This window comes from Phacochoerus africanus, chromosome X (assembly GCF_016906955.1).
Source record: "Phacochoerus africanus isolate WHEZ1 chromosome X, ROS_Pafr_v1, whole genome shotgun sequence".
NCBI classification, from domain to species: domain Eukaryota; kingdom Metazoa; phylum Chordata; class Mammalia; order Artiodactyla; family Suidae; genus Phacochoerus; species Phacochoerus africanus.
In genome coordinates, this window is record NC_062560.1 from 93,256,325 (window position 1) to 93,281,588 (window position 25,264).

Here is a 25,264-nt window from a genome sequence, read left to right on the forward strand (position 1 = left end):
TCTTGGGATATAAAGATAGTATGAGGAAAAGAATGCATATATAGATATGCATACATATCTATATATGCATATATATATATATGACGTGACCAGATATATATGTCATTTTGCTGTGCAGCAGAAATTGGCACAATATTGTAAATCAACTATACTTTAAAAAAAAGAAAAAATATATATATGTATATGTGTGTATACACACACACACACACAAAACCAGGTCACTTTGCTGTACAGCAGAAATTGGCACAACATTGTAAATTAACTATACTTTAATAAAAAAGAAAAAAAAGAACTTCTTAACAAGAAATAGCTTATTTTTTAGCTCCGTCCATTTCCATGGCATCTAATAATTCTTTTCAGTAATGTGTTACATCATTTACGTAAAGTTGAACTGAAACAAACCAGCTTTGAGGAAAAAAGGAAATAGTGAATTTATTAGTCTTGTTATTAAATGTAAAGCAATACTGATAACCTGGCAGCAAAATGCCATCTGCATTTTTAATGTGAGCTTCTCAGCATGTCATCACAGAAATCATTTTAGTGATCACCCAATAGATGCTTGTGGTCCATACCAAAAGTGTTGCTATGGTTCTGTCATATGATCAGCAAATGTCACCAAGCACAGTAAAAAATTTTTTTATCTTCTTTAGGAGCTAGGCAATCAAATTTATCTTCAGCATCACAGCATGATTTAATTGAATAATGATCTCTTCATACCAGCTTCATGTCTGTACCTCATTTGTCTTGTGTTAACTGCTCTTGTAGTCTCAGTTTTGCATCCAATGTTCACTTTTCATTGTGTGTTTGTGCTGTGTCATTTCATTTTACTAAGTTTGGAAATGCTCATTTTCATCTCAGATTAATGTCGCTGAGCCCAGTCACTGGTGATAGATTATTAATAGATTCTTAAGACTTGATATTCAGTTTTTATATTTGTAATTATTGAAAACTTGGCCTTCATTGATTTTTTAAAAATAAGATAAATATGAGATTAAAGAACCAAAACAGTTGCCTTTTTATCCTTTGAAAATCTCTGACTCATTTTTAAGTGTATTTATAAGTGAAAATTTCCATAAACTCTGAAGTGATTGCAGTTAACGTTGATAAGATATGCTCTAAAACATGAATTAAATGGGATTACTTACTTTGTTCAGATCATTTTCAAAACCAGATTTTATCTGATCTGACTTGACTGTTTATAGAGAGTATTAAAGTTTTGCTTTGCTTACTATTGAAGAAAACCAGTGAAAGTCTCCTCAGCCATGTTAACTCTCTTGCATGTAATGTAAAGAATTGACACAAATACCTTGCTTATGCATGCAGTAATTCAAGTAAACCAAACTATTATCCTCTTTTTGCATTTTAATCAGCACTGTGGCTATTTATTCTTACCAGTAATGGAGCTCATTGTTGAACATTACTTTGAAATATGTCAACATAAAGACATTAGTCACAAAGGTGCTTTAAAAATCAATGTGTCTAAAAGAAATAATGACAAAAGTAGTCAGGAGAAGAAGACACATCTGATGAGTGTTTGTGACTTATCAGTTTGATCATAAACTACAAATTAATTTGGAATTTTAAACCTAGTTGCTCTTAGAATTGATTGCTGTTGTCTGCATTCATAGTAATGATTATTATAAAAATGATTTTTAGCCTTTCAAAATATGTCACATGTGCTGTTTTTATTTTAGTGTTGATGCTAAGTGGTGATAATTTGGTTTATGTACACATGCATGAATATGAACTTGCAAAGTATTATTTTATTGAATTAAAGTTTAACTTGAAAGAAATTAGTGTAATGCTTTAGTTTCTTGACATTTCTAACAATTTTGATATTTTTCCTTTTTGTTAATGATGACATTGGGCCTTGGTGAACTTTGATCCCTATCCAGGTCCTCCAGGTTAGCTCCTTAACTCCAAAGTAGTATCTGCATGAAGTATGGAACTTTTCTTATATTTTATATAAATAGATTTATATGTATGTGTATATTACTTATATACACATATAGTGTATGTATATGTGTGTATATAGGTGTGTATACACCTATACCTAATGTTTTCAAGTGTTTGAATATATTTTAAGAGTGTGTATGCCAATTCAGTTCTTACATGTTGGACTACCTCTGAAAGTTGTCATAAACTTGGAGAATCCAGTGTTTCTGTCTATTGGAATAACTCAAAATTACTTAATTAGGAAAACTGACATTTTAAAATTCATATATTAATTTCTAGTTGAAAAGTTATAGTACTCAAAAGTGTATTGTGCAGTTGTGGCTCAGATTCAATCCTTGGCCTGGAAACTTCCATATGCCATGGATGTGGCCATAAAAAAGTGTATTGTATAATATTTTACCTTTACCTTTAGAGTGTATTTCTTATTTTTAACCTTACATCTGTTAATATAAATGAAATTTAACTATTTTTCAAAAAGATTATTTTTTAAACAATAATATGTATGTCAGATCCTGCAAATATGCAATTCTTGACTTGCCATACCCCTTATGATTTTTCATACCTTCCAATCTTCACATTTTGGGTTGGCACAAAGTTCTAAATTCTACTGCCATGAAAATAGACTAATAAGCACAGAGTAAAAAAGAATTCAGTGCCACCAGAACAGATTAGAAGCCTCTTAATTTTCATCCTATACATATAAATAGTACACATCCAAAACAGGTACCAAGAGCTGCCCAATAGAAAATTGCTGATTCATATTAAATGATATTTACCTAATTAGGCATAATGAACCACAAATATCTAAATGTGTTTATTATTAGTCAAGATCAATAGCCCTTTGGAGGAATTAAAAGAGGAGAAAGTATAATCCTGAGTTCTGGTTATTGGGAATGGCAGGAAATTTTCTCTTCTTTTGATTTTAAAATTCATAATTTTTCAAAATTCTTTTAGGAACCCATCTGTATCTTTTCTGAATTGAGTCCTGGTTTATTATTCCCCCACAAATCTATTATTTCATATAACCATAGAGTATAGATCTAGAAGGGACTTAAGTTTTACATTTATCAAAGAGATATTATTCACTAACACTTATTAATGATAGCAAGACAGATTTTATTTAAGACTGTTGCATTGGGGGAGGAACTATTGCAATAGGAGAGAGAGACTGAGCTCAACTCTGAGTACAAGGACAAATGTGGATTTATAGTCAACTAGCAGAGTGAAGGAGATGGCAGATGAAACATTCCTAAAAGGAAACATCAAAGGTAAGTAGATTCTTGCTAAACTGGCCTACTGGAGTTCTTGCTAAAGGCAAGCCAGAGACTTGGACATCATGGATGAGGAATGAGGAACTTGATCAGATATTCAAGGTGGGAGGACTCACCCTAAACTGAATTGGTAGAATTCTTGCTAAGACTGGACTCAGCAGACCAAGCACAGGACCCTAGGGTGAGGCCTAGTTGAGAAGAGGGCTCAGAGGAACCTGTCTAAAGTTCAGTCACATATGAAAAAAATGAGGCCCAAAGCGGTTCATTAGCTTGCTCAAGATCGCACTATTAGTTACTGACTTAGGGCTCCCCCAGTGCTCAGTTAAGTGTCTCTTCTGCTGGTAACACGGTATCATCCTTCCACAAAGGCAGTTGTATGGCTTGATGCTTATGGTCTAGCCTTTTATTCTCATTATAAATATGATAAGTGATGGAAAAAAGCTGCTTCTGCCATTTAAGGAGACTCTTATCCATAAGCAGACTAGGCCTTGCCTTTGCTTTCCTGTTTTTTGTTACCTCAAAAGCTTCATCAACCTCTACTAACTGCTTCTTGTGTTTTTCCTAAATGGATGTCATCAAAAAGATTAAGACAAATGCCTGCTATTTATCTGTTGCCAAGATAAAGAGAAGACTAGGGCATTTTTGAAGTAATGTTGAGTCCTCCCCTGTCTGACTTATATAGAAGTCTGCTGCCTTGATCACTTCCAGACTTTACTATCAGCTAGAAGATTGCTTTCTTCTGAGGCACTAGAATATATTCAGAGAAAAGGGAAAGTAACCACATTACTTTAAAACTGAACTGACAACTTATTTACAAATGTACTCTAAATTATGTAGTTATTGGAAACTGGAATCTGTGCTATTCACTTCGTTGTGGCAGTTAAAAACTACAACCTTAAATGGATTTAAAATTTACTAATCAGTCCATCAGCTTATCTTTATTGTCATTTACATACAAGGCTTTAGGTTTTTTGTTTCATTTTGTTTTTCAGTTAAACTTTGTTAGGTAACTTGAGGAATAATGGACTAAGACCCTCATGTACAAAATTGACTTGGCATATAACTCATTAAAATGTTACCTTTTGAAATTGAAGTCTTAGAAGTTTTGCTATGATGGGAGCTGAAATTTTCCTTATAACTTACTTGAACTGAAATAAATATTTCAATGACATATTTTTCTAAGCGTTCTTGTTTTGGTCCTTTTGTGTCAAACACATATATAAAATGCCTTTACTCCAACCCTGAATTATCTTAGGTAGGAGTTCTAATTTATTTAGCTAATTGTGTTGCTGGACTGCTCAAAGTGTTGTCTTGAGTCAGTTTGCTGTATGTGATGTAGAAACCAACAGAAACTGGTTTTTGGCCTCCTGAATTTCAAATTATCAAATGCTTTAAAAGCTTTATTATTAGGTGGTCATAGTAATGTTTTATATTTATGTGACATGCCACCATTTATATCATATAATATACTTTCATTGTAAGCTCCTTGAGGGCAGACTTTGTGAGTCTAATTAATCTTTGTGTTCCCTGTAGCATTTTGCACATGGCAGATATCAGATCAACATTTTAAAAGAATGAGTTGGATCTTTAAAACAACTCTGAGGGAGGTTAGGGCAGACAACACTATTCCCATTATGTGGGCGAGAAAAGAAGCTCAGAGAGATTGAATTGCCCAGAATCCCATGGATGTAAGTAGTAGAGCCAAGAATAGATCCTTCGTCCTCTAATACGATGCAGTGCTTAGCAGAATGTATTCTCTCTGCTAACCTCGGTGCTTATAAATCATAGCAAGACTTGTAAGAAAAGGAAATTGTATTTATAGTCAATTAACATTAACCAAGAGTTGTCCTATTTGTAGGCTTTTTAATCTTTTTATTTAATGATCCTTCTTTAAATAGTTAATGGCCTGATTTAATATGTGCCCCGAGTAATATAAAGTAAATGTGATATTATCTGTGGTTTGGGGTGGGATTTTGCATGCCAAAATGTTGTGAAGCACCCTTCACTGATAGTCTTCACATCCTTGGGAAATTCGACTCTTAGTTTTCAAGTTCAATGGTAAACAAATACCTATTGACTTTTTCTCATTATATAACTTATTACAAGTAATAATACATAGCAGAAAGCCTCTTGATGGATGATTTTAAAAAATCACAGTGTGGCTTCATTAAATGATTTTCAAAGAAGTCAAACAGAAGTACGGTTGCTAATGCTCAGTGTATACATGTGTTTTAATTTCTCTATTTGATCACCTGTGATCTTTATATTTGTCTAATGAGGCCTTTAAAGGTAGCTGTAGCTCCTTGGATCAGTCTGCACATATCCAGAAATTTGCATCTTGTGTTTTTACTAAAGAACAGCAGAGGCCAAGATAAACCTTTACTCAAAATTATCCTTTTGCGAAAGGAATGGAAGGCTCTCAGTGAAATGGTGCTACCTTGCCAGCTTTAATGTTTTGAGGTGCTAACTTTTGGAAAGCCACAGTAGCAGTGTTAACATGATGTCTTCAGTAGAGTTTTACATTTTTCGGATTAGTGAAACCTAGCTGCTGATATCCTAGATTAAGCTCTCCTTAAAAATATTTGGCTCTCTATACTTCTTTATGGTTCTGTTTGCATACTGATTATGCTGTAGGTATAAGAAATGCTGGCAAAGAGAATTATTGTTTAACTTATGCTATAATGTGAACCACTTCTAACTCATAATCTTATTTTGTACTGTGTGATGTCTGATACTGCTAACATCGATCTTTGGGCTTTGGTGAACTCTGATCTTCCCAGGTTTTCAAGGTTAGACTCTTCACTGGTCAGTTCTTTTTTTTTTTTTTTTTTAATGCTTTGTATATGTGACAAGAGAAATGCACTTTTTTGCTATAATTCAGAAGTCATTGAAGAATGCTGTTATCCTCAAATACAACCTGCTCTGGTATTTAACATTTTGGTGAAGGTAATGTGACTTGTTTTAAATCAAGTATGAAATGACATTAGGTCTTTGTGGTTTCAATTACTTATAATAGATGATCCATATATAGAGACATGTTGAATTTTAAGTGGAAATACACTTATTTTTATCTTTAAGAGTACAAGATGTTTAGGCAGGCATCTGGCCTGTTCGTAACTTCTGTATATTCATTTTCTTTTCTTGAATTTTTGTTGGCTGAGATTGATCAGATCTGTGTTTTCATGGCTATTTTCAGTAGTGAAAGAGGGTAACTATTGAGTATTGTTAAAAATAAAACTTAAATGTCCCTTATGTCATTAGCAAATCAGTAATTAAATTTGAAAGACTCTAGAACAACAGGTCTGAATTAATAACATGTAAATTTCCCAATTTTTTTTAATTGCAAAAAAGACCAATGCCTAAAACCATGCATTGGAAAACTTTTTTTTTTTCCAAACGATAACAATATTTTACTTTTCAGACTAGGGAAGAGGGATATAAAATATTCCTTTTTTTTTCCTCATCTTAATCTTACCCTAGTCATTGTTAGGCTGATTTACAGATAGTTTTACTCTTCTCTTAATAATCTGATTTTGCTACCTGATTTAGTCCAAATTATACATGATGGACGAGACTAACAGTTTTCCTTAGGAAACTCTATCAAGGAATTTGAACTCAGCAGTTGTTTTTATTTGTTTAAGTGCAAAGTGCCCCAACCCTTTCTTTATGATTAGAGAGGGAATTTCTGAGTGTGTCCATCTGGTTGATGGGCTAGGGTAACTATATGATCTAAACAGTTTAAAGCGATTTAAAGATAAAATGATGGTTGCACAGTTGTGAACTGAACTTCCCCTTTCTCATCCAACAGTTAGAATAGTGTTATAATATGAAATCACATAGAAATAGCTGAAAGATTAAAAACAGGCTCATATTTTAAAGATATGTTCTTTCAGTTTTGCTAGTAATAAAGATAATAATAGTAGGAATAATAATTGTTTAAAAATTACTTACATAATTCTTACTATATGCCAGTCACTGTGTTTATACATAATTATCTGATTCTTGGAACACCCTGATGCAATAGGCACTATTCCTATTTCCATTTTAAAGAAGAAGAAACTGAGGCCAAGGAGATGAATAAACTTACTGAGGTCAAACAGCTAATGATTATTAGAGCTGAGATTCCAACCCAGCATTCTAGCTCCAGAGTACAGTGTTTGGCATCCTGCCATGCTGTCTTGTTAGCATGTAGCTATTGATTCTGAGTTGTAAAATATTGCAAAGGATCAGATCAAAAAATATGACCTTTGGTTTGCGTGTGAGCATGAACTCAGCATTCTGAATTCATATGCCTATATTTCCTTCAAAAATTATCCTTACATGTCTTCAGTTTGGGTTGAAACAACGAAAAACTAAGATTATTGGAGGAGAGGAGGTATAGGTGCTCACTCTTTGCTGTTCAACAATAACAGTAACTATTTGTTATTTAGGGTTTCACAGTTATTTTCTTAAGGCAGGACTACTTAGTCTCCACCTCAGCCATGGCTTAGCACTTTTCGAGCAAGTACTAGCTATTTCCCACCTAGTGAGGAAAAATGTAGCCATTTACAAGCTCTTCCTGGTTGCTTAATGGACTGCTATCTTTATTTAGAAAGAAAAGAAAAGAAAAAAAAAAGAGTATAAGGAAAGAGCTTAACAAAAATCTCATTTTTTAATTATTTTATTTATTCACAAGTTATATGCCAAATTCTTAAATTTTCTCCCAAAATATTTAAAATTTAAACACTATAAAACATTTTAAAATAAATTCAAAAGTACCATATTGGATCAATAAATTTCTGACACTAAAATATTCCCATAAGCAATTAGTTTGCTTAAAGAGCTATCTTAATTGCATAGTAATAAAAGCTGAATAAAGTAACCACTTACAAATAAAGCATTTTATTTTAAACAGTGAGACAGATGGCTTAAATACCCCATGATCCTATGAAGTGTGGTCATGAACCAGCAGCTTTAGCTACAGGATATTTGTTGATCTACAGACCCACTTGTTAGAATGCAAATTCTTGGGCCCCTCTCCAGCCTAACAGAATCCAAAACTCTGGGGATAGACCCAGGAATCTATTTTTAACAACCTCTCCCGGGGATTCTGATGCATTTCCACTTTGAGAATGGTGCCCTATGGTATGTGTCTCAGTTCACTTAAATCCAACACTTAGTTAAGGATTACAGAAGCAATCTTTATTATAATGTACCAAGTCCTTTCTTTAGATATGAGCTCATTGGATTTACTATATAATAAAATACAAACTAAAAAGTTCTGCAAACCATCGTTAATAACAAAAAGATCCCAGCCCAAATTTACATTAGGGAGTCAGCGTGGGTCTATGTATTTTAATGTAGTCTGGATTATATTCTGCAAACTGATAGTATTTAGATGACTGATATTACTTGGGTAATTTAAAAGCCTGACTTTTATGCTCTTCCTACGTTATACTGAAATGTGGTTATTTGTTGTGCATTATCAAGGTCTGCCAGGCCCAGAAGGTCCCCGGGGTCTCCCTGGAAATGGAGGTTTTAAAGGAGAGAGAGGAAACCCAGGCCAACCTGGGCAGCCTGGTTTGCCTGGTTTGAAAGGAGATCAAGGACCACCAGGACTCCAGGTAGGAAATGGCAGTAGATATTTGATGAGAAAGGGGTATGGGTATTTGAATTCACAATACGAATTCCAAACAGTGTTATTATTTATTTATTTATTTATTTATTTATTTATTTATTTTGTCTTTTTGCCTTTTCTAGGGCCACTCCCGTGGCATATGGAGGTTCCCAGGCTAGGGGTCTAATTGGAGCCATGGCCACCGGCCTACGCCACAGCCACAGCAACTCGGGATCTGAGCCATGTCTGCGACCCACACCACAGCTCACAGTAACGCCGGATCCTCAACCCACTGAGCAAGGCCAGGGATCGAACCCGCAACCTCATGGTTCCTAGTCGGATTTGTTAACCACTGCACCACCATGGGAAATCCAAACAGCGTTATTTTAATTAGCATTTACAGATCAAGGCACTTTGCATGGCTTACTGATGAATTATAAAGAAAGAAAAAGGCAAGTTCTCTAGCTTCTACCAACTAAAGAGACTTTGCTACCTTATAGTTAAAGGATTCTTCAAAAGATACTTTACGTGGAGTCTTTGGTATAGATTTAAAAAATTTTTTTATTATAGTTGGTTTATTTAAAAAAAATTTTTATTATAGTTGGTTTACAGTGTTCTGTCAATTTCTGCTCTACAGCAAAGTGACCCAGTCATACCTATATATGCATTCCTTTTCTCACATTACCCCCCATCATGTTTCATCACAAGTGACTAGATATAGTTCCCTGTGCTATGCAGAAGGACCTCATTGCTTATCCACTCCAAATGCAATAGTATGCATCTATTAACCCCAAACTCCCAGTCCATCCCACTCCCTCCCCCTCCCCCTCCCCCTCGGCAACCACAAGTGCCTTCTCCATGTCCATGAGTCTGTTTCTTTTCTTGGTATAGATTTAGATTTAAGAAACTTTGGTTTCAGTGAAAGCAAATGTATAAAAAGGTTTGTGTGTGTGTGTCTATGTGTCTATACACACAAAACAGCATTGCACGCAGATGAGTCCTTCCATAGAGGAATAATCGTGGTGACTGGGCATATTTTAAACTTTGAAATTAGCTAGAATTAGGGTCAGATTTCAACTCCACTGTACACTTCTGCCTTGGTCTATGAGGAAGGGAGAGAGACGCTTTGCGTTTCTGTCTTCACCTATGAAAAGAGAATGGTGGCATATCCCCACGTCTGTATTCATGTGTTTTCCACCTCAGTGTGAGTGACCCAGAAAGTCACATGCTTCTTTATAGATCCTCAAAGCTTCTTCCTTCATTCAGGAGGATTGTTGTTATATTTGGCAGTCAACAGAGTCTGGGCTCAGTCTTTTCACTCTGATGGCTGCTTTATAGCAGAAAAGAAATCTAAAGAAATCGTCCTTAAAGCTTTTCAGCAACTAACCTTTTTTCCTTGTCATTGCTATTCTTCTAGACAATTAGACTTTTTTTTTTTTTTTTTTTTTTTAGGGCCACACCTGCAGCATAAGGAGTTTCCCAGTTCGGAGCTGTAGCCTCTGGCCTATGCCACAGCCACAGCAACACCAGATCCCAGTCGCATCTGTGACCTATACCACAGCTCACAGCAACACCGGATCCTTAACCCACTGAGCAAGGTCAGGAATTAAACCTGCATCCTCTTGGGTACTGGTTAGATTCGTTTCCACTGAACCACAATGGGAACTCCTAGACTTAAAATTTTAATCGTCTCTTTATTCATTCTCTACTCACTCCCTGCCTCACTCATTTGCCATGTACTTCCAGTTCACATGCCACTATGCCTGATTGAAGACTGATGCCAACATTTTATAAATCTAGTATTGTTGTGTTTTATTCATTTTCTTTCGTGCAAGTTAGTACTTACATTTGTACCTTTTCTAATCTTTCATTTGGAAATAATGTTAAACTTATGGAAAAATTTCAAGAATGGTGAAAAACTCCATTTCCCCACATGGACCAATTATTAAAGCTTTGCCCCATTCGCTCTCTGTATGTATGTATATATGTTGTGTGTGTGTGTAATAATGTATTTTTTTCTGAAATATTTGACAGTAAGTTGCATTGATAATGCCCCTTTATCACTTAATACTTTAGTGCATAAGAGTTCCTAAAATTAAATATATTCTTTTATGTGACCACAGGATAGCGTAGTTCTCAACTTCAGGACATTGAACATTCACGTAGCATTTTTATTTCTACCCACATATTCTAGTTGTGTCAGTTGACCTAGTAATGTCCTTTGTAGCATTCTTCCACTCCGGTATAGGATCCAGATCAAACCATGCATTGCATTTAACTGTCCTATCTCTTTCTCCTCCCCCAATCTGAAAGTTTCTTAACCATCTTTTTTTTTTCTTCATGCCCTTGACCTCTTTGAAGAAATGTGGACTCATACATTCTTCTTTTCAATAATTTACAGTGTTTAAACTGGCATGACTTATTTTAATGTTCAGCCTATCCTAGATTAGGGAGCCCCTTCGAGATGTATCCTATGACTTTCTGACATGCCCCCCCACACACACACCTTAAGCTCTTTCTTAGATTTGGAGGTAATAAGATGTTCCAGGCTTGTTGCCTCTTTTCCATTGCTACTACTCAGAGCTTCATTGTTCCACACTTCTGCCTTTAGGACCATCCTAGAGTTATTTTCAACTCTTCTTCCCTTAGTGTTCCTGGCCCTCAAACCCAATAAATTCATAGGCCTACTGTATTTTTTATTTAGTCTTTCAGACTTTATCATTTCTTGGATTCTACTTCACGTACTTACCACATCAGGGCTACACCGAAAGAGTAGTACCTTTGTTAATGATAATAAAATAATAGCTACCATTTATTAAGGACACACCCTATGCCGGTTTTCTAAGTACTTAATATAAACTGTCTCGTTTAATTCTCACAACAACTTCATAAAGTGGGTACTGTTATTTTTTCTAAGGTAGAGGTGAGGAAATGATGCATCAAAGAGGTTAAACCATCCACTTCAAGTCACGCAAGCTAGTAAGAGGCAAATTGGGATTCGAATCCTGGAAATTTGACTTTAGGGCCTGTGATACAAACTGCTATGCAATACCACCTATGTCCTTACTGCCTTCCACCAGCACCCCCATTTTTTCCTAAAATTATTTTTATTTATTTAGGGTAATCCTGGCCGGCCAGGACTCAATGGAATGAAAGGGGATCCTGGCCTCCCTGGTGTTCCAGGTTTTCCAGGTATTTGAAGGGGTGCTTTGGAGTTTCCCCCTTTACATTAAACTCCTATGGGAGAAGACACCCATCTTCTGATGTGGCTGGGTAAAGGCCATGGCCCTGTTGATTTGCCATGCTACTTATTGTATATACCATCTTTGCAGGCATGAAAGGACCCAGTGGAGCACCTGGTTCACCTGGCCCTGAGGGGGATCCAGGCCTTATTGGGCCCCCAGGTAAGACTTATTTCTGGAGCTAGTTATACCTCATTAGTTAAACTCATTGAAGAATTCTAAAGGTTGCATTCTGCTTTTCAACCAAAACTTTGAGAGTCTCAGTCCCCAACAACCGAGGGGAGAGAGTTAGGACCCTCCCTCTATTTACTCATCTCTCAAGCTGTCTGTTTCAATAATGTATCGAGAGCAGACCTTTGAAGTTTAAGAGAGATACAGGACCAACAAGAATGCTTCATGGAGATTTTATACTAACTTTCCCAGAGTCAGTTGAATAGATCATAAGAGCAGGTCACATAGGTATGTTTGTATATTTTTACTTTTATTTATTTTTTAAAATTTTGTAATGATTTTTATTTTTTCCATTATAGCTGGTTTAGAGTATTCTGTCAGTTTTCTACTGTACGGCAAGGTGACCCAGTTACACATACATGTTTGTATATTTTTAATATGAAAATAGTTCTTTTTGCTGAAAGACTTACAGAGGTTTCCTGTAAACTGTGAAATAGGGCATCTATTAAAATCCCCTACTAGTTAGTTCAGTGGGTCCCTTGACAAGCACAATAAACAAGAACTGCAAATGATGTTAGAATCAGAATGGACTCGTCAGGAAATAGAATCGTCTTCCCCTGACACCAGTTTTCCCAGATTTGCAATGGATTAGACTTTCTAGTAACTGAGTCATGCTTCAAGGCTGGAAAATAGGGACAGGGCCCCAAGAAAATCATTTCTTTTTTTCAGTCTTTTGGGTGAAATAATGAAACTTTTCCCAAACAGAATTCTGTTGGAAATAAATGCCAATCCATGTAAGTTGTTTCTCTCCCACCAGTTCTTAATCTGACCTGAGGTTACCTTGGTATCCATTCTTTCTGACCTTTCTCTTCCCTACCTTCAAATTTATGTTTTGCTTCTTAGGTCCCCCTGGATTACCTGGTCCTTCAGGACAGAGTATTGTGATCAAAGGAGATGCTGGTCCACCGGGGGTCCCAGGGCAGCCTGGATTAAAAGGTCTACCAGGACTACCAGGACCTCGAGGTTTACCAGGTACCTTTGTAGATCATCTTATAAGCCTTATGTGTTTGGGAACATGTTTCTCATTCTCCTTTCACTTGTCAGAGTTCATCTCCAACAATAGGCATCTTAGCAACTAGGAGAATGCCTGACAACCACAGGTCTCATTTCCTTTGCTCTCGAAAATGTTAATTTTTCAAGCCCCGATTTCTTTTAGGCCCAGTCTAATTTCTTCTAGCTCCTCTGGCTATCCTAAGTTGGATAATTCGGTTAATGTTGTTTAAAACTCTGTAGTGAAAATAATACGTGTTTAAGATCGGATGCTTTCTCGAAGTTCCCGTTGAGGCTCAGTGGTAAACGAATCTGATGAGGAACCATGAGGTTGCGGGCTCGATCCCTGGCCTTGCTCAGTGGGTTAAAGATCCGGCATTGCTGTGAGTTTTGGTGTAGGTTGCAGACGCAGCTTGGATCCCACATTGCTGTGGCTGTGGCGTAGGCTGGCAGCAACAGCTCCAATTCAACCCCTAGCCTGGGAACCTCCATATGCCACGGGTGTGGCCCGAAAAAAACAACAAAAACAAACAAAAAAAAGATCTGATGCTTTCTCTGTCTCAACCACCAGAAGGATAGAAGGCTGATTCGCTGGGCTATCAGTTCCACACTATGAGGCCTCATGATGTTTAACGAAAGCCTGCCTAGTGGGCCATTTAACTCTATGCTTGCAGCCAACTTTGAGTATAACGGAAAGCTAGAAACTAACTTCAGTCTTTCTGTTTTATTAAGTGTCTGAATAGCAGTCTTTTCATAAATAATGCATACCAGGCAGTAACAGCCTTGCCCGTGGTGGGATAGATAACAGAAGTGGGCCTTGCACTCAATCTTGTTCTGAAGGCATGGGAAACACAACTGCTGTATTATGGGAATCTCCACAGAAGCAAATGAACGCTTTCAAACTAAAGCTACATCCTTGTCTGCTTCTTTTGTCCTGGGCTGGAGCTATTCCTTCATTTATCTGGATTAAAGACAAAATCAGATCATGAGTTCAGTGCCACTCAAGGACCTTAAGTGTCCCCGATCTATCTGGATGTGGATTTAGTCTCCCCACATTTAAAAACCCTATTTCTTTTTCCTGTAGGTCCAATTGGCCCTCCAGGAGATCCTGGACGCAATGGACTCCCTGGCTTTGATGGTGCAGGAGGGCGCAAAGGAGACCCAGGTTTACCAGGCCAGCCAGGTGAGACAAGTAAAACACTGCTGCTGACTCTAGTCTTTAAGTCTGGGAGGCCTCTGGAAGTACGGCCTCCAATTGGAGCTGTGATAGTCTCCTCTTGAGAGAGCATGGCAAGTTCGAGTGTCTGTTGGCTTGAGAAAAATAGGATGACACAGCTTTGCCAGTATAAGAGAAGCATATGGAGTTCCCATCATGGCGCAGTGGTTAACGAATCTGACTAGGACCATGAGGTTGTGGGTTCAATCCCTGGCCTTGCTCAGTGGTTGAGAATCCGGCATTGCCAGGAGCTGTGGTGTAGGTCGCAGATGCAGCTCAGATCCCGCGTCACTGTGGCTCTGGTGTAGGACGGCAGCTACAGCTCTGATTAGACCCCTAGCCTGGGAACCTCCATAGGCCATGGGAGCAGCTCCAGAAAAGGCAAAAAGACCAAAAAAAAAAAAAAAAGGGGAAGCATAGAAAGGGTATATTTATTTATGTGTTTACAGCACCAGAAAACCAGCTTTTCCTCAAAATGAGAATTTTCTAGGTACTCATTGTACCTAACTATTCTGATAATTTTCATTATGTTTTAAGAACTCTAGATTTTCTATATATATATATATAGAAAAAATATAAACACCAAGGTTTGTGTTTAAAAAAAATAGCAATAGCAGTGGTGACAAGGTATTGGTGATACCTGCGGCCGTCCTAGAACCAACACCCTGCCATTTCATTAACTATATTTCCAGGGAAGAAAGATGGGCATTGCTGGGACGTTCCCCTCAAATGAAAATCTACACACACAGTGGCCAAACGCCTCTATGTGAAGACATTTTTTTTAAAGTAAACTCACATCAAGTGGCCAAATGGAGAACGGGAACAAGTGGTAGACTGCAATTAGACATTTTGAAAAGCTTCTTTAGAGTGCCCTGACTATTCCCTAAACAAAAAATGTATGCCTGAGAATAATTGCTCAGACAGATTCAGAGGAAAATGTTTTTCAGCACTGAAGCTGGCAGACCTGTGGGAACCACACCCTTCCTTTCTCGTTGATGAACAAAACAGCAGGCCACAGTTTTGTCATGGGGTTCTTTAATCCAGCAAGAGACTAGATAACATACCGACTCTTCAAATCAGCATCACTTCTTCCCATGTAATGTTCCCTTCACTCAATAATTATTTAGTGCCTAATGGCATCAACCAATTCCAGGAAAAAAAAAATGCATTTAAATCTCTTTGGGGGCAGGGACCATATTTTATTCATTTCCAAATTCATGATATTTGACAATGGCTTTATAAGCCTTCTGTAAATACTGAGTTAACTAATCCAACGAGGTCATTGTGGTCGGTAGCCGCAATAGTGAATCAGCTCTTAAAATTGTATACTGATGATTCTTTGGAAATAGGTACCCGTGGTTTGGATGGTCCCCCTGGGCCAGATGGATTGCAAGGTCCCCCAGGTCCCCCTGGAACCTCCTCTGTTGCTCATGGATTCCTTATCACACGTCACAGCCAGACAACAGATGCACCACTATGCCCGCATGGAACGACCCTGGTTTATGAAGGCTTTTCTCTCCTGTATGTACAAGGAAATAAAAGAGCTCATGGTCAAGACCTGGGTGAGACAATTGACGTATAATTTCTTACTATGCATTTTTTTCTCTTTTTTTAAAATGATTTTTATTGTTTCCATTATGGTTGGTTTACAGTGTTCTGTCAATTTTTTACTGTCCAGCAAGGTGACCCAGTCACACATACATGTATACATTCTTTTTCTCACATTATCATGCTCCATCACAAGTGACTAGATACAGTTCCCAGTGCTATACAGCAGGATCCCATTGCTTATCCATTCCAAAGGCAAGAGTTTGCATCTATTAACCCCAAATTCCCAGTCTGTCCCACTCCCTCCCCCTCCCCCTTGACAACCACAAGTCTGTTCTCCACGTCCATGATTTTCTTTTCTGTGGAAAGTTTCTTTTGTGCCGTGTGTTACATTCCAGCTATAAGTGATATCATACGGTATTTGTCTTTCTCTGTCTGACTTTTTGTTTTTGTTTTGAAAATCCTACTGCATTGTCGAGTAGCCGTAGCCAAAGTGCATCCTTTTATTCTTTTGGAGCTTCCAAGTCAAAGACTATGTGACGGGCAACTGAATAAATTCACTATAAGTTTTAAATAAATAGTACTTTAAACTAAAAGCATTACTTAGCTACTGTGAGGTACAATTCTTGGCCTAGAGCAAGGTGTTTTTATAAAGGGCCACGTTTACTTTTGTTAGCTTAGTTATTGAGGAAACAGATTCCATGGGCTCTCTACCGTAGAGCAACTGCTTAAGTGGGTCGTGTTCATAACTCATGGGAGATAGTTTCCTCTTTTATGGTACTGGTATTTATTAAGTTGAAAGATAAGTTCTGAGGAGAATTTTTGTTTCTAGATCAAAGAAAGTAAGATCATTGCTTAATTTTGCTAGTTTATAGTTCCTAGAAGAAGTGCCTTAGCTTTATAAAGTGTTATCAGAGCAGTTTAAAGCTATACAAAGCACTGTATTTCCATATGAAATCCACTTCAATTAATGTATTCTGTGCAGCTTCTCTGTACTAGGGCGGGCGGTTTGGTTGATGGGATGACACTGGACTAGATGACTCTCAAGACTGCTTCCAAATCCCCAACATTTCTTTTTCTGGAATAATGACTTTGGATTTTGAGGCCCCAGTGTTTGACCTGGGGCTGCCTATTTTAGGAATCACTATTCCTTTCACCTCCATAAAGACATTTAAGAAGATAGCCAAGGCCCCCAATTTCTGGGGTCTCTATAGTAAGAGGCCTCCCGAAGTCTCTTTACCTGGGCCATTTTGTGAAAACAGTTCTGTAGCAACAGAGCCCTCCAGAGTTCTGCTCTGCTCGCTCTATTCCCAGGGCACTTGGCCACACCTGCCAGACAGTTCTGGCCCATCAACATAGGCACATCCACATATATGGAAGCCATAGTCACAAGCCACTCCTGCTGAAGTAGGAGTTTGCCCACCACCTTTCTTCTTCTTCTCCTCTTCTTTGTATCCTTTTCATTTTTCCTCGGCTACTCCTGCTTCCCTCTTTTGCTTTCTTTATGTAGCATCATTTTCTAATTTTACAATCAACAAATCTTCATTGTAAAAATACTCTTATCTTTTAGATAATTTTCTCTAGTCTTTCTCCCATAAACTTTTTCTCATTTTGTTTAGTCTATTCTCTTTACTGTCAGGGTCTAACTTATACCAATAATCAAGCTTATAAACGTCCAATCCCTAAGCTATCAAGTGACTAGGAAGCATAAGAAGTTTTTTTTAAATATCTAAATTTATTGATTTTTTTTTTAATTTCCCCAATACATTTTTTTCTGCTGTATAGCAAAGTGACCCAGTTACACATACATGTATACATTCTTTTGTCTCACATGATCAGGCTCCATCATAAGGGACTAGACACAGTTCCCAGTGCTACACAGCAGGATCTCATTGCTAATCCATTCCAAAGGCAACAGTCTGCATCTCTTCACCCCAAGCTCCCCATCCCTCCCACTCCCTCCTCCTCCCCCTTGGCAACCACAAGTCTGTCTTCAAGTCCATGATTTTCTTTTCTGTGGAAAGGTTCATTTGTGCCTTATATTAGATTCCAGATATAAATGATATCATATGGTATTTGTCTTTCTCTTTCTGACTTACTTCATTCAGGATGAGAGTCTCTAGTTCCATCCATGTTGTTGCAAATGGCATCATTTTGTTTGTTTTTATGGCTGAGTAGTATTCCATCATGTATATATACCCAATCTTCCTAATCCATTCATCTGTCTTTGGACATTTAGGTTGTTTCCATGTCTTGGCTATTGTGAATAGTGCTGCAATGAGCATGTGGGTGCATGTGTCTTTTTTAAGGAAAGTTTTGCCTGAATATATGCCCAAGAGTGCGATTGCTGGGTCACATGGTAGTTCTTTTTTTTTTTTTTTTGGTCTTTTTGCCTTTTCTAGGGCCACACCCACAGCACATGGAGGTTCCCAGGCTAGGGGTCTAATTGGAGCTGTAGCCGCCGGCCTATGCCAGAGCCACAGCAATGCGGGATCCAAGCCGCGTCTGGGAACCTACACCACAGCAACACCAGATCCTTAAGGCACTGAGCGAGGCCAGAGATTGAACCCACAACCCCATGGTTCCTAGTCAGATTCGTTAACCACTGAGCCATGACAGGAACTCCCATATGGTAGTTCTATGTATAGTTTTCTAAGGTACCTCCATGCTGTTCTTCGTAGTGGTTGTACCAGCTTTGAGCATCATGAAATTTTCAAATATAATGCAAAGAAAAAATGGGACCTATTATCTAGTATGTCATTTCAAAATGTATGTATTTGGTCAAAGAAGGGCTGTCATAGTATGTATTCAGATGTAGAGGCTATGAACTGTCCCTGCCTCGGGTACAGCTTAGGACTCTGACATAGAAAGGTTATGATAGGGCCCAAGATCCCCAGTCTGATGCTGGATTGCAGGGAGTATGCTACAACTAGCTCAAGGATCAAACTGTAGGTATCTTGATGGCTAAACAAAGAATAAAGGTAGTTATGGGTTTGATATTAAGGGACCAATCACCTGATCAAATAAATCCACTGTCTCTACTGGATTAGTGAAAGGATTATGGTATATAGAAAAGAACGTGGAAGAAACAGACTTAATACTAAAACTGCTCTGTCTGGGAGAAAAGAACATGCTAATAACCATTAGTCTATTAAAGCCTTTTAGCTTTATAATTTGAGAGTCATTGAGAGTTCATGAGATCACTCTCTCTTTGAATGCTTGGAGGCTATAACCAGAACTCAGTGCCACTATGGGCAACCTATAGCATAAGTGCAACCAAACACACATATTTTCACCATCATGGGCCTTGTTTTTATGTACTTCTTCCTTTTCTTTCTGAGACCGGGGATATTTCCATCTCTATCTCTAAATAGGCAGTAATGTTAGTTTTATTTTTAAGTTCCTTTATATTTACAAACACTTTCATATCCAATTTGGCTTTCACAACTGTGATCAAGAAAGATACAGGATAAGTATTATATTTTTTCCATTTACACACACACACACACACACGCGCGCACACACACACACACACAGGCTGTTAAGTGATTTATTCAAAGCCACACACTTTGAAAGTGATGGAGATAAGAATTGAATCCAATACCTACCAATTCTAAACCCATCTGTTCTTCATTTATGTCAGTTTTGTCATCTGTTCTCACGTGACTTTGTTAGTCACCTCTCGGAGCCAGTTTTGTTGTTTTCTGAAAGAAGTATAAATCAGACTAAATCAACGATTTTTTTCAGCCTGGGGAACTTTTGAAGGTTCCTAGGTGCCTCACAAACCTATTACATTTTACAGTCTGCAACTTTTAAGGATTATTGGTCTTTTATCAGTCATCTTCAGTCTGAGATAAGCATACTCCTTTGGATACAGGAGGAATTCCCAGTGTATCATTTTAAAGGCATTAGCTTACAGATCCTCATTTTTCATATATACTTTCTCCTAAAGTTGAACTACCTGTGTATACACTTATGCTTTGGATAATCGCTTTTCTTACATTCCTTTCCACTACCACCCAGCTCCCACTTTATAAAGGAATCATACTCTGGCATATTGCCTTAAAACATGAAAACCTCTACAGGACAAATTCAAAGGGACAATGGCTTTGTTAAAGTCTCCATTAACTCAAGCTCTATAATTCACTCCTAATTCATCTCATTAAGAAATGCACTGCCAATAAAAGGTTAGTTTTAATGTTTAGTGTTATCAAAATTTATAATATGTATCTTTTTGATCAATGTGAATTCATAATAATTATAAAGATGGTGATTCAAAATAGAATATTTAATGTGTAAAGCCTTATGGTCACAGAGAGTTTTTAAAACTTCTTTTAGGAGTTCCCATTGTGGTGCAGCAGAAACAAATCTGACTAGTATCCGTGAGGATGCAGGTTCGATCCCCAGACTCATTCAGTGGTTCAGGGATCTGGCGTTCCCATGAGCTGTGGTGTAGGTTGCAGATGCGGCCCAGATCCTGCATTGCTTTGGCTGTGGTGTAGGCCAGCAGCTGTAGCTCTGATTCAGCCCCTAGCTTGGGAACTTCCATATGCCACAGGTGTGGCCCTAAAAACCAAAAGAAAACAAAAAAAAGTTATTTAAAATTTTTATTTCAGAGAAATATGGTAAATGACCTTCAAATATAAAAAATTATGATGGGATAAAACTGTATGAGAGAAATATAGTGGAAATATAATTTCCAAATGCAAAAGGAGCATTGTATAATTTCCAGTTGTTAAAGATGCGTTTATGTACTTTTAAAAAGGATTATTAGATTTTAAAATTTGTCTAGAAATACAAGAGACCCTGGATAGCCAAAGCAATACTGAACAAGAAAAATGAAAATGGAGGAATCAAGCTTCCTGACTTTAGACAATACTACAAAGCTACAGTTATCAAAACAGTATGGTACTGGAACAAAAAACAGAAATATAGATCAATGGAATAGGATAGAAAGCCCAAAAATAAACCAAAGCACCTGTGGTCAACTAACCTATGACAAAGGAGGCAAGAACATACAGTGGGAGAAAGATAGCCTCTTCAATAAATGGCTCTGGGAAAACTGGAAAGCTACATGTAAAAGAATGAAAATAGAACACTATCTAATACCATACACAAAAATAAACTCAAAATGGATTAAAGAGCTAAAGCTAAGAACAGACACTATAAAAACTCCTGGAGGAAAACATAGGCAGAATGCTCTTTGACATAAATCACAGCAACATCTTGTTTGATCTACCCCCCAGAATAATGACAATAAAGACACAAATCAACCAATGAGACCTAATTAAACTCAAAAGTTTTTGCACAGCAAAGGAGAACATTAAAAAAAATGAAAAGACAACCCACAGAATGGGAGAAAATCTTTGCAAATGATGCAACAGACAAGGGCCTAATGTCCAAAATACACAAATAACTTATACAGTTCAACAGCAAAAAACAAACAACCCAACTGAAAAATGAGCAGAAGACCTAAACAGGCAATCCTTCAAAGAAGACATATGGATGGCCAGTAGGCACATGAGAAAATGCACAACATCACTAATTATTTGAGAAATGCAAATCAAAACTACTATGAGGTACCACCTCACACCAGTCAGAATGGCCATCATTAACAAGTCCACAAGTAACAAATGCTGGAGAGGGTGTGGAGAAAAGGGAACCCTCCTGCACTGCTGGTGGGAATGTAAATTGGTACAACTGCTACGGAAAGCACTATGGAGATACCTCAGAAAATGAAATATAGATCTACCATATGACCCAGAAACCCCACTCTTGGGCATATATATGGGCAAAACTTTCATTTAAAAAATGTATGCACCCCTACATTTATCACAGCGCTATTCACAATAGCCAAGACATGGAAACAACCTAAATGTCCATTGACAGATGAATGGATTAAGAAGCTCTGGTACATATATATAATGGAATACTACTCATCCATTAAAAAAAATGAACTAATGTCATTTGCAGCACCATGGGTGGAACTAGAGATTCTCATACTAAGTGAAGTAAGCCAGAAAGAAAAGGACAAATACCATATGAGATCACTTATTTGTGGAATCTAAAATATGGCACAGATGAACCTGTCTACAAAACAGAGACAGATCACAGCAAAGGAGAGCAGACTTGTGGTTCTCAGGGGGAGGAGGGAAGAGAATGGGATTGACAGGCAGTTTGGGGTTTGGGGATGCAAACTTATATTTGGAATGGATGGGCAATGGGGCCCTATTGTGCAGCACAGGGAACTGTGTGTGATGGGGTCGCTTTGTTGTACCACAGAAACTGAAGAAACATTGTAAATCAACTATAATTTCAAAAGTATGCTCAACATTATTTTATATGGAAATATGGGGAAAACTTCACTTAGGAGTATGTTTGTTTACTATGAAAATTTAGATATAAATGTATGCCTGTAAAAAAAGAAACGCTTGGATTATAACAGGGTGCAAATAAAATCCCTTGTTATCAAAAAAGGCTTATTATTATGTTTTAACTAATTACCCTGGATACATTTACAAGAGTGATGTAAAAGTTTGTTTTTAAATAAATTTTCACAGAACCCTAGACATGACAGCTGGCAATGTTGAAATGTGGTTGGCAACGTTCCAGGCTCCAGTGTTACCACATAGAGTGTAGAAGGGTGGATCTGGAGCCATGAGGCAATAACCAGTATCTTCATAACTGGCACAGTATCAATTTAAACTTCTGATGAAAAATTCGAGATGCCAACTTTAAAATGTATGAAGGGGTACATCATTTTTCATCATTCTTTTGTGAGGAAATGAGAAAAAAAGCTGGATCGCTGGTAGAGAGAAGCTCTGTTGCCCCTACCAGCTCAGAAATTCAAAGGCTCTAGTTTTTTTTCCCCCTTCCCCCCCGCCTCACACCCTCCCTTTCTCTCTTATTTATTTATTTCCTTTGTATTATTTACCTCCGAATCCATCTGTGGTAGCTAGGCATGTTGGTCAGCAGTACAGTTGTCCCCAGGCTTAGAGATGGCAGACCCACACAAGATACATGCTGCGGATGTCTTGGAAGAAGAGAGGGTAGCTTGGAGAGGAAATACTGATATGATATTATAAGGACTCAGTGTGTGCCTTTCACTTGTCCACAGTCCCTTACCCGATATTCTCCTTAAGACCTCATTGTTTATAAAATGCATCACTAGTTTAAAAAGTGTTGGGGGGATACGTAATGAGCTACCACAATAAATGTCTACATACATTGTAAGATAGAACCAGATTTTAGAAATGTTAAAATATGAGCAAGTGTGCGCCTGATACCTGAAGAAGTAAAGTGTATTCATTATCTAAGAAATGGGGGAAAGTTTCTCGTTGAAAGGTTGTTCCTGTGTTAGAAGAAACTAATTCATCATGATACTTTTTCTTTTCCTCCCTAATTCTTCCCAGGGACGGCCGGCAGCTGTCTTCGTCGCTTCAGTACCATGCCTTTCATGTTCTGCAACATCAATAATGTTTGCAACTTTGCTTCAAGAAATGACTATTCTTATTGGCTCTCCACCCCAGAGCCCATGCCAATGAGCATGGAGCCCCTGAAGGGCCAGAGCATCCAGCCCTTCATTAGTCGGTGAGACACTGGGATACCTTTAACTTTTACCAATCCCCAGTTAGTTTAGCTAGTTAGAAATGAGTCCAAAGTTGATCATTTGATCATATTCCTCCCAGGTTAGGGCGAACAGAAGTGCCTTCATAATATTTCAATTCAATATGTAGTTTGGTTCATATTTATGGCAAATCTGCTTTTGACCAGGACCCATGATAGCTTTGTATAATATGCAGAGAACTCACTGTCTAGTCATTAGGCAATTATATGTAAATTAATATACATCAGGCTTGAGCTAAGTGCTGCAATAGATCTTATAAGACGTTATGAAAGCATTAGGAAGGAGATGTTTCATTCCAACATGAGCAGTCGGAGATGACTATGAAAGAAATGTGTTTTGAAATGCTTAGCCCTCTAAGGATGGAAAGGACTCGAGACATAGTTAGAAAGGCATACCAGGTAGAGAACCTGGAAATGGGTAATAGATTGATGTGCCTAGAATGTAGTTTTTAAAGGTTGCATAGGGAGAAGAGAACAGAAAGTTAGTTTGGACCCAGGTAGTAGAAGGCTTTCTACTATCAGTGTCAGATGTTAGTTTGGAATTTATCTGGTATTTAAGGGGAAGATGTTAGTTTGGAATTTATCTGGTATATAATGGGAAGCTCTGAAGTTTGGAAGCTGCATTTCTGGGGAAGATTACAGAAACATCCGTGTGTGACATGGCTTACCAAGGGAATAGTCCAGAGGTAGAGAAACAACTTAGACTGAAGATATTGCTGTAGTCCTGGTGGGAGTGGATTGGAACTCTCAGTGGGGTGGGTATGTGTATCACATTCGTAGAATAAATAGGATTTGGCCCTTGATTCGTCATGGGAAGGAAAAAGTGATAGCACCCATGGCATATGGACGTTCCCAGGCTAGGGAACACCACAGCCACAGCAACGCGGAACCCCAGCCACGTCTGCGACCTACACCACAGCTCATGGCAATGCCAGATCCTTAACCCACTGAGTGAGGCCAGGGATCGAACCTGCATCTTCATGGATGCTAGTCGGTAGAACCCAAGTTTAACTCGATTTCCTAGACCTATTATATGTTGCCATTTTCAATCTGATCGTGACCCAGTCGATCTAGTAGTAGTCTGGTAACCATTAAGGATGTATTAAGGATGTATCATTGGATATAAAGGTTAAACCTAGTTTAGCCTCTCTTAATAGCACATCTGTGTTACCCTTTTTAATATATTTTCCCAAATTCTTTGGGAATTCATTTTTGTGTGCGTTTTGTTAGTCCAGACTCCTCTTGGGAGTATAAGGTCCCCTAAAGGCATTATCTTTTATAGATAAACTTTGCCAAATCAGTTTAGTCATATTTCAGAAGGTCCCCTCATGCTTTTTAGTAAAGATTTGGTAGACTCGGCTGTATTTACCATTTGGCTATTTTACTTCATGTTCTAGATTTAAGCCACATCTCCAAGTGCCTGGCTACTTGCCCAGCATTCTGGATATGTTGTACTTCCATAGATATGGCCAAATGGTTAATAAATATCCTTTGGGCCAAAAATAATGGGTGGGGATTAAGAAGGTGTCTGTTTCTTGTCTTTGCCAGTTTACCAGCCATTATTCTTCCCGCAGTCTCAGCATTACTC

At 37.8% G+C, this 25,264-nt stretch overlaps 1 protein-coding gene across 4 annotated transcripts in view; it reads left to right on the forward strand.

Moving 5' to 3' along the window:
• COL4A5 (collagen type IV alpha 5 chain) overlaps positions 1–25,264 on the forward strand; it is a 224,677-nt gene that overhangs the window by 196,287 nt on the left and 3,126 nt on the right. Inside the window, exons 42-50 of one of the 4 annotated variants that reach the window (XM_047764669.1) lie at positions 1,896–1,904; positions 6,008–6,016; positions 8,697–8,830; positions 11,943–12,015; positions 12,156–12,227; positions 13,140–13,268; positions 14,371–14,469; positions 15,852–16,064; positions 23,463–23,640. In XM_047764669.1, the coding sequence (XP_047620625.1) occupies positions 1,896–1,904; positions 6,008–6,016; positions 8,697–8,830; positions 11,943–12,015; positions 12,156–12,227; positions 13,140–13,268; positions 14,371–14,469; positions 15,852–16,064; positions 23,463–23,640 (916 nt within the window). The remainder of the gene's footprint in view (positions 1–1,895; positions 1,905–6,007; positions 6,017–8,696; positions 8,831–11,942; positions 12,016–12,155; positions 12,228–13,139; positions 13,269–14,370; positions 14,470–15,851; positions 16,065–23,462; positions 23,641–25,264) is intronic. The other 3 variants (XM_047764670.1, XM_047764671.1, XM_047764672.1) reach the window with 3 other exon arrangements.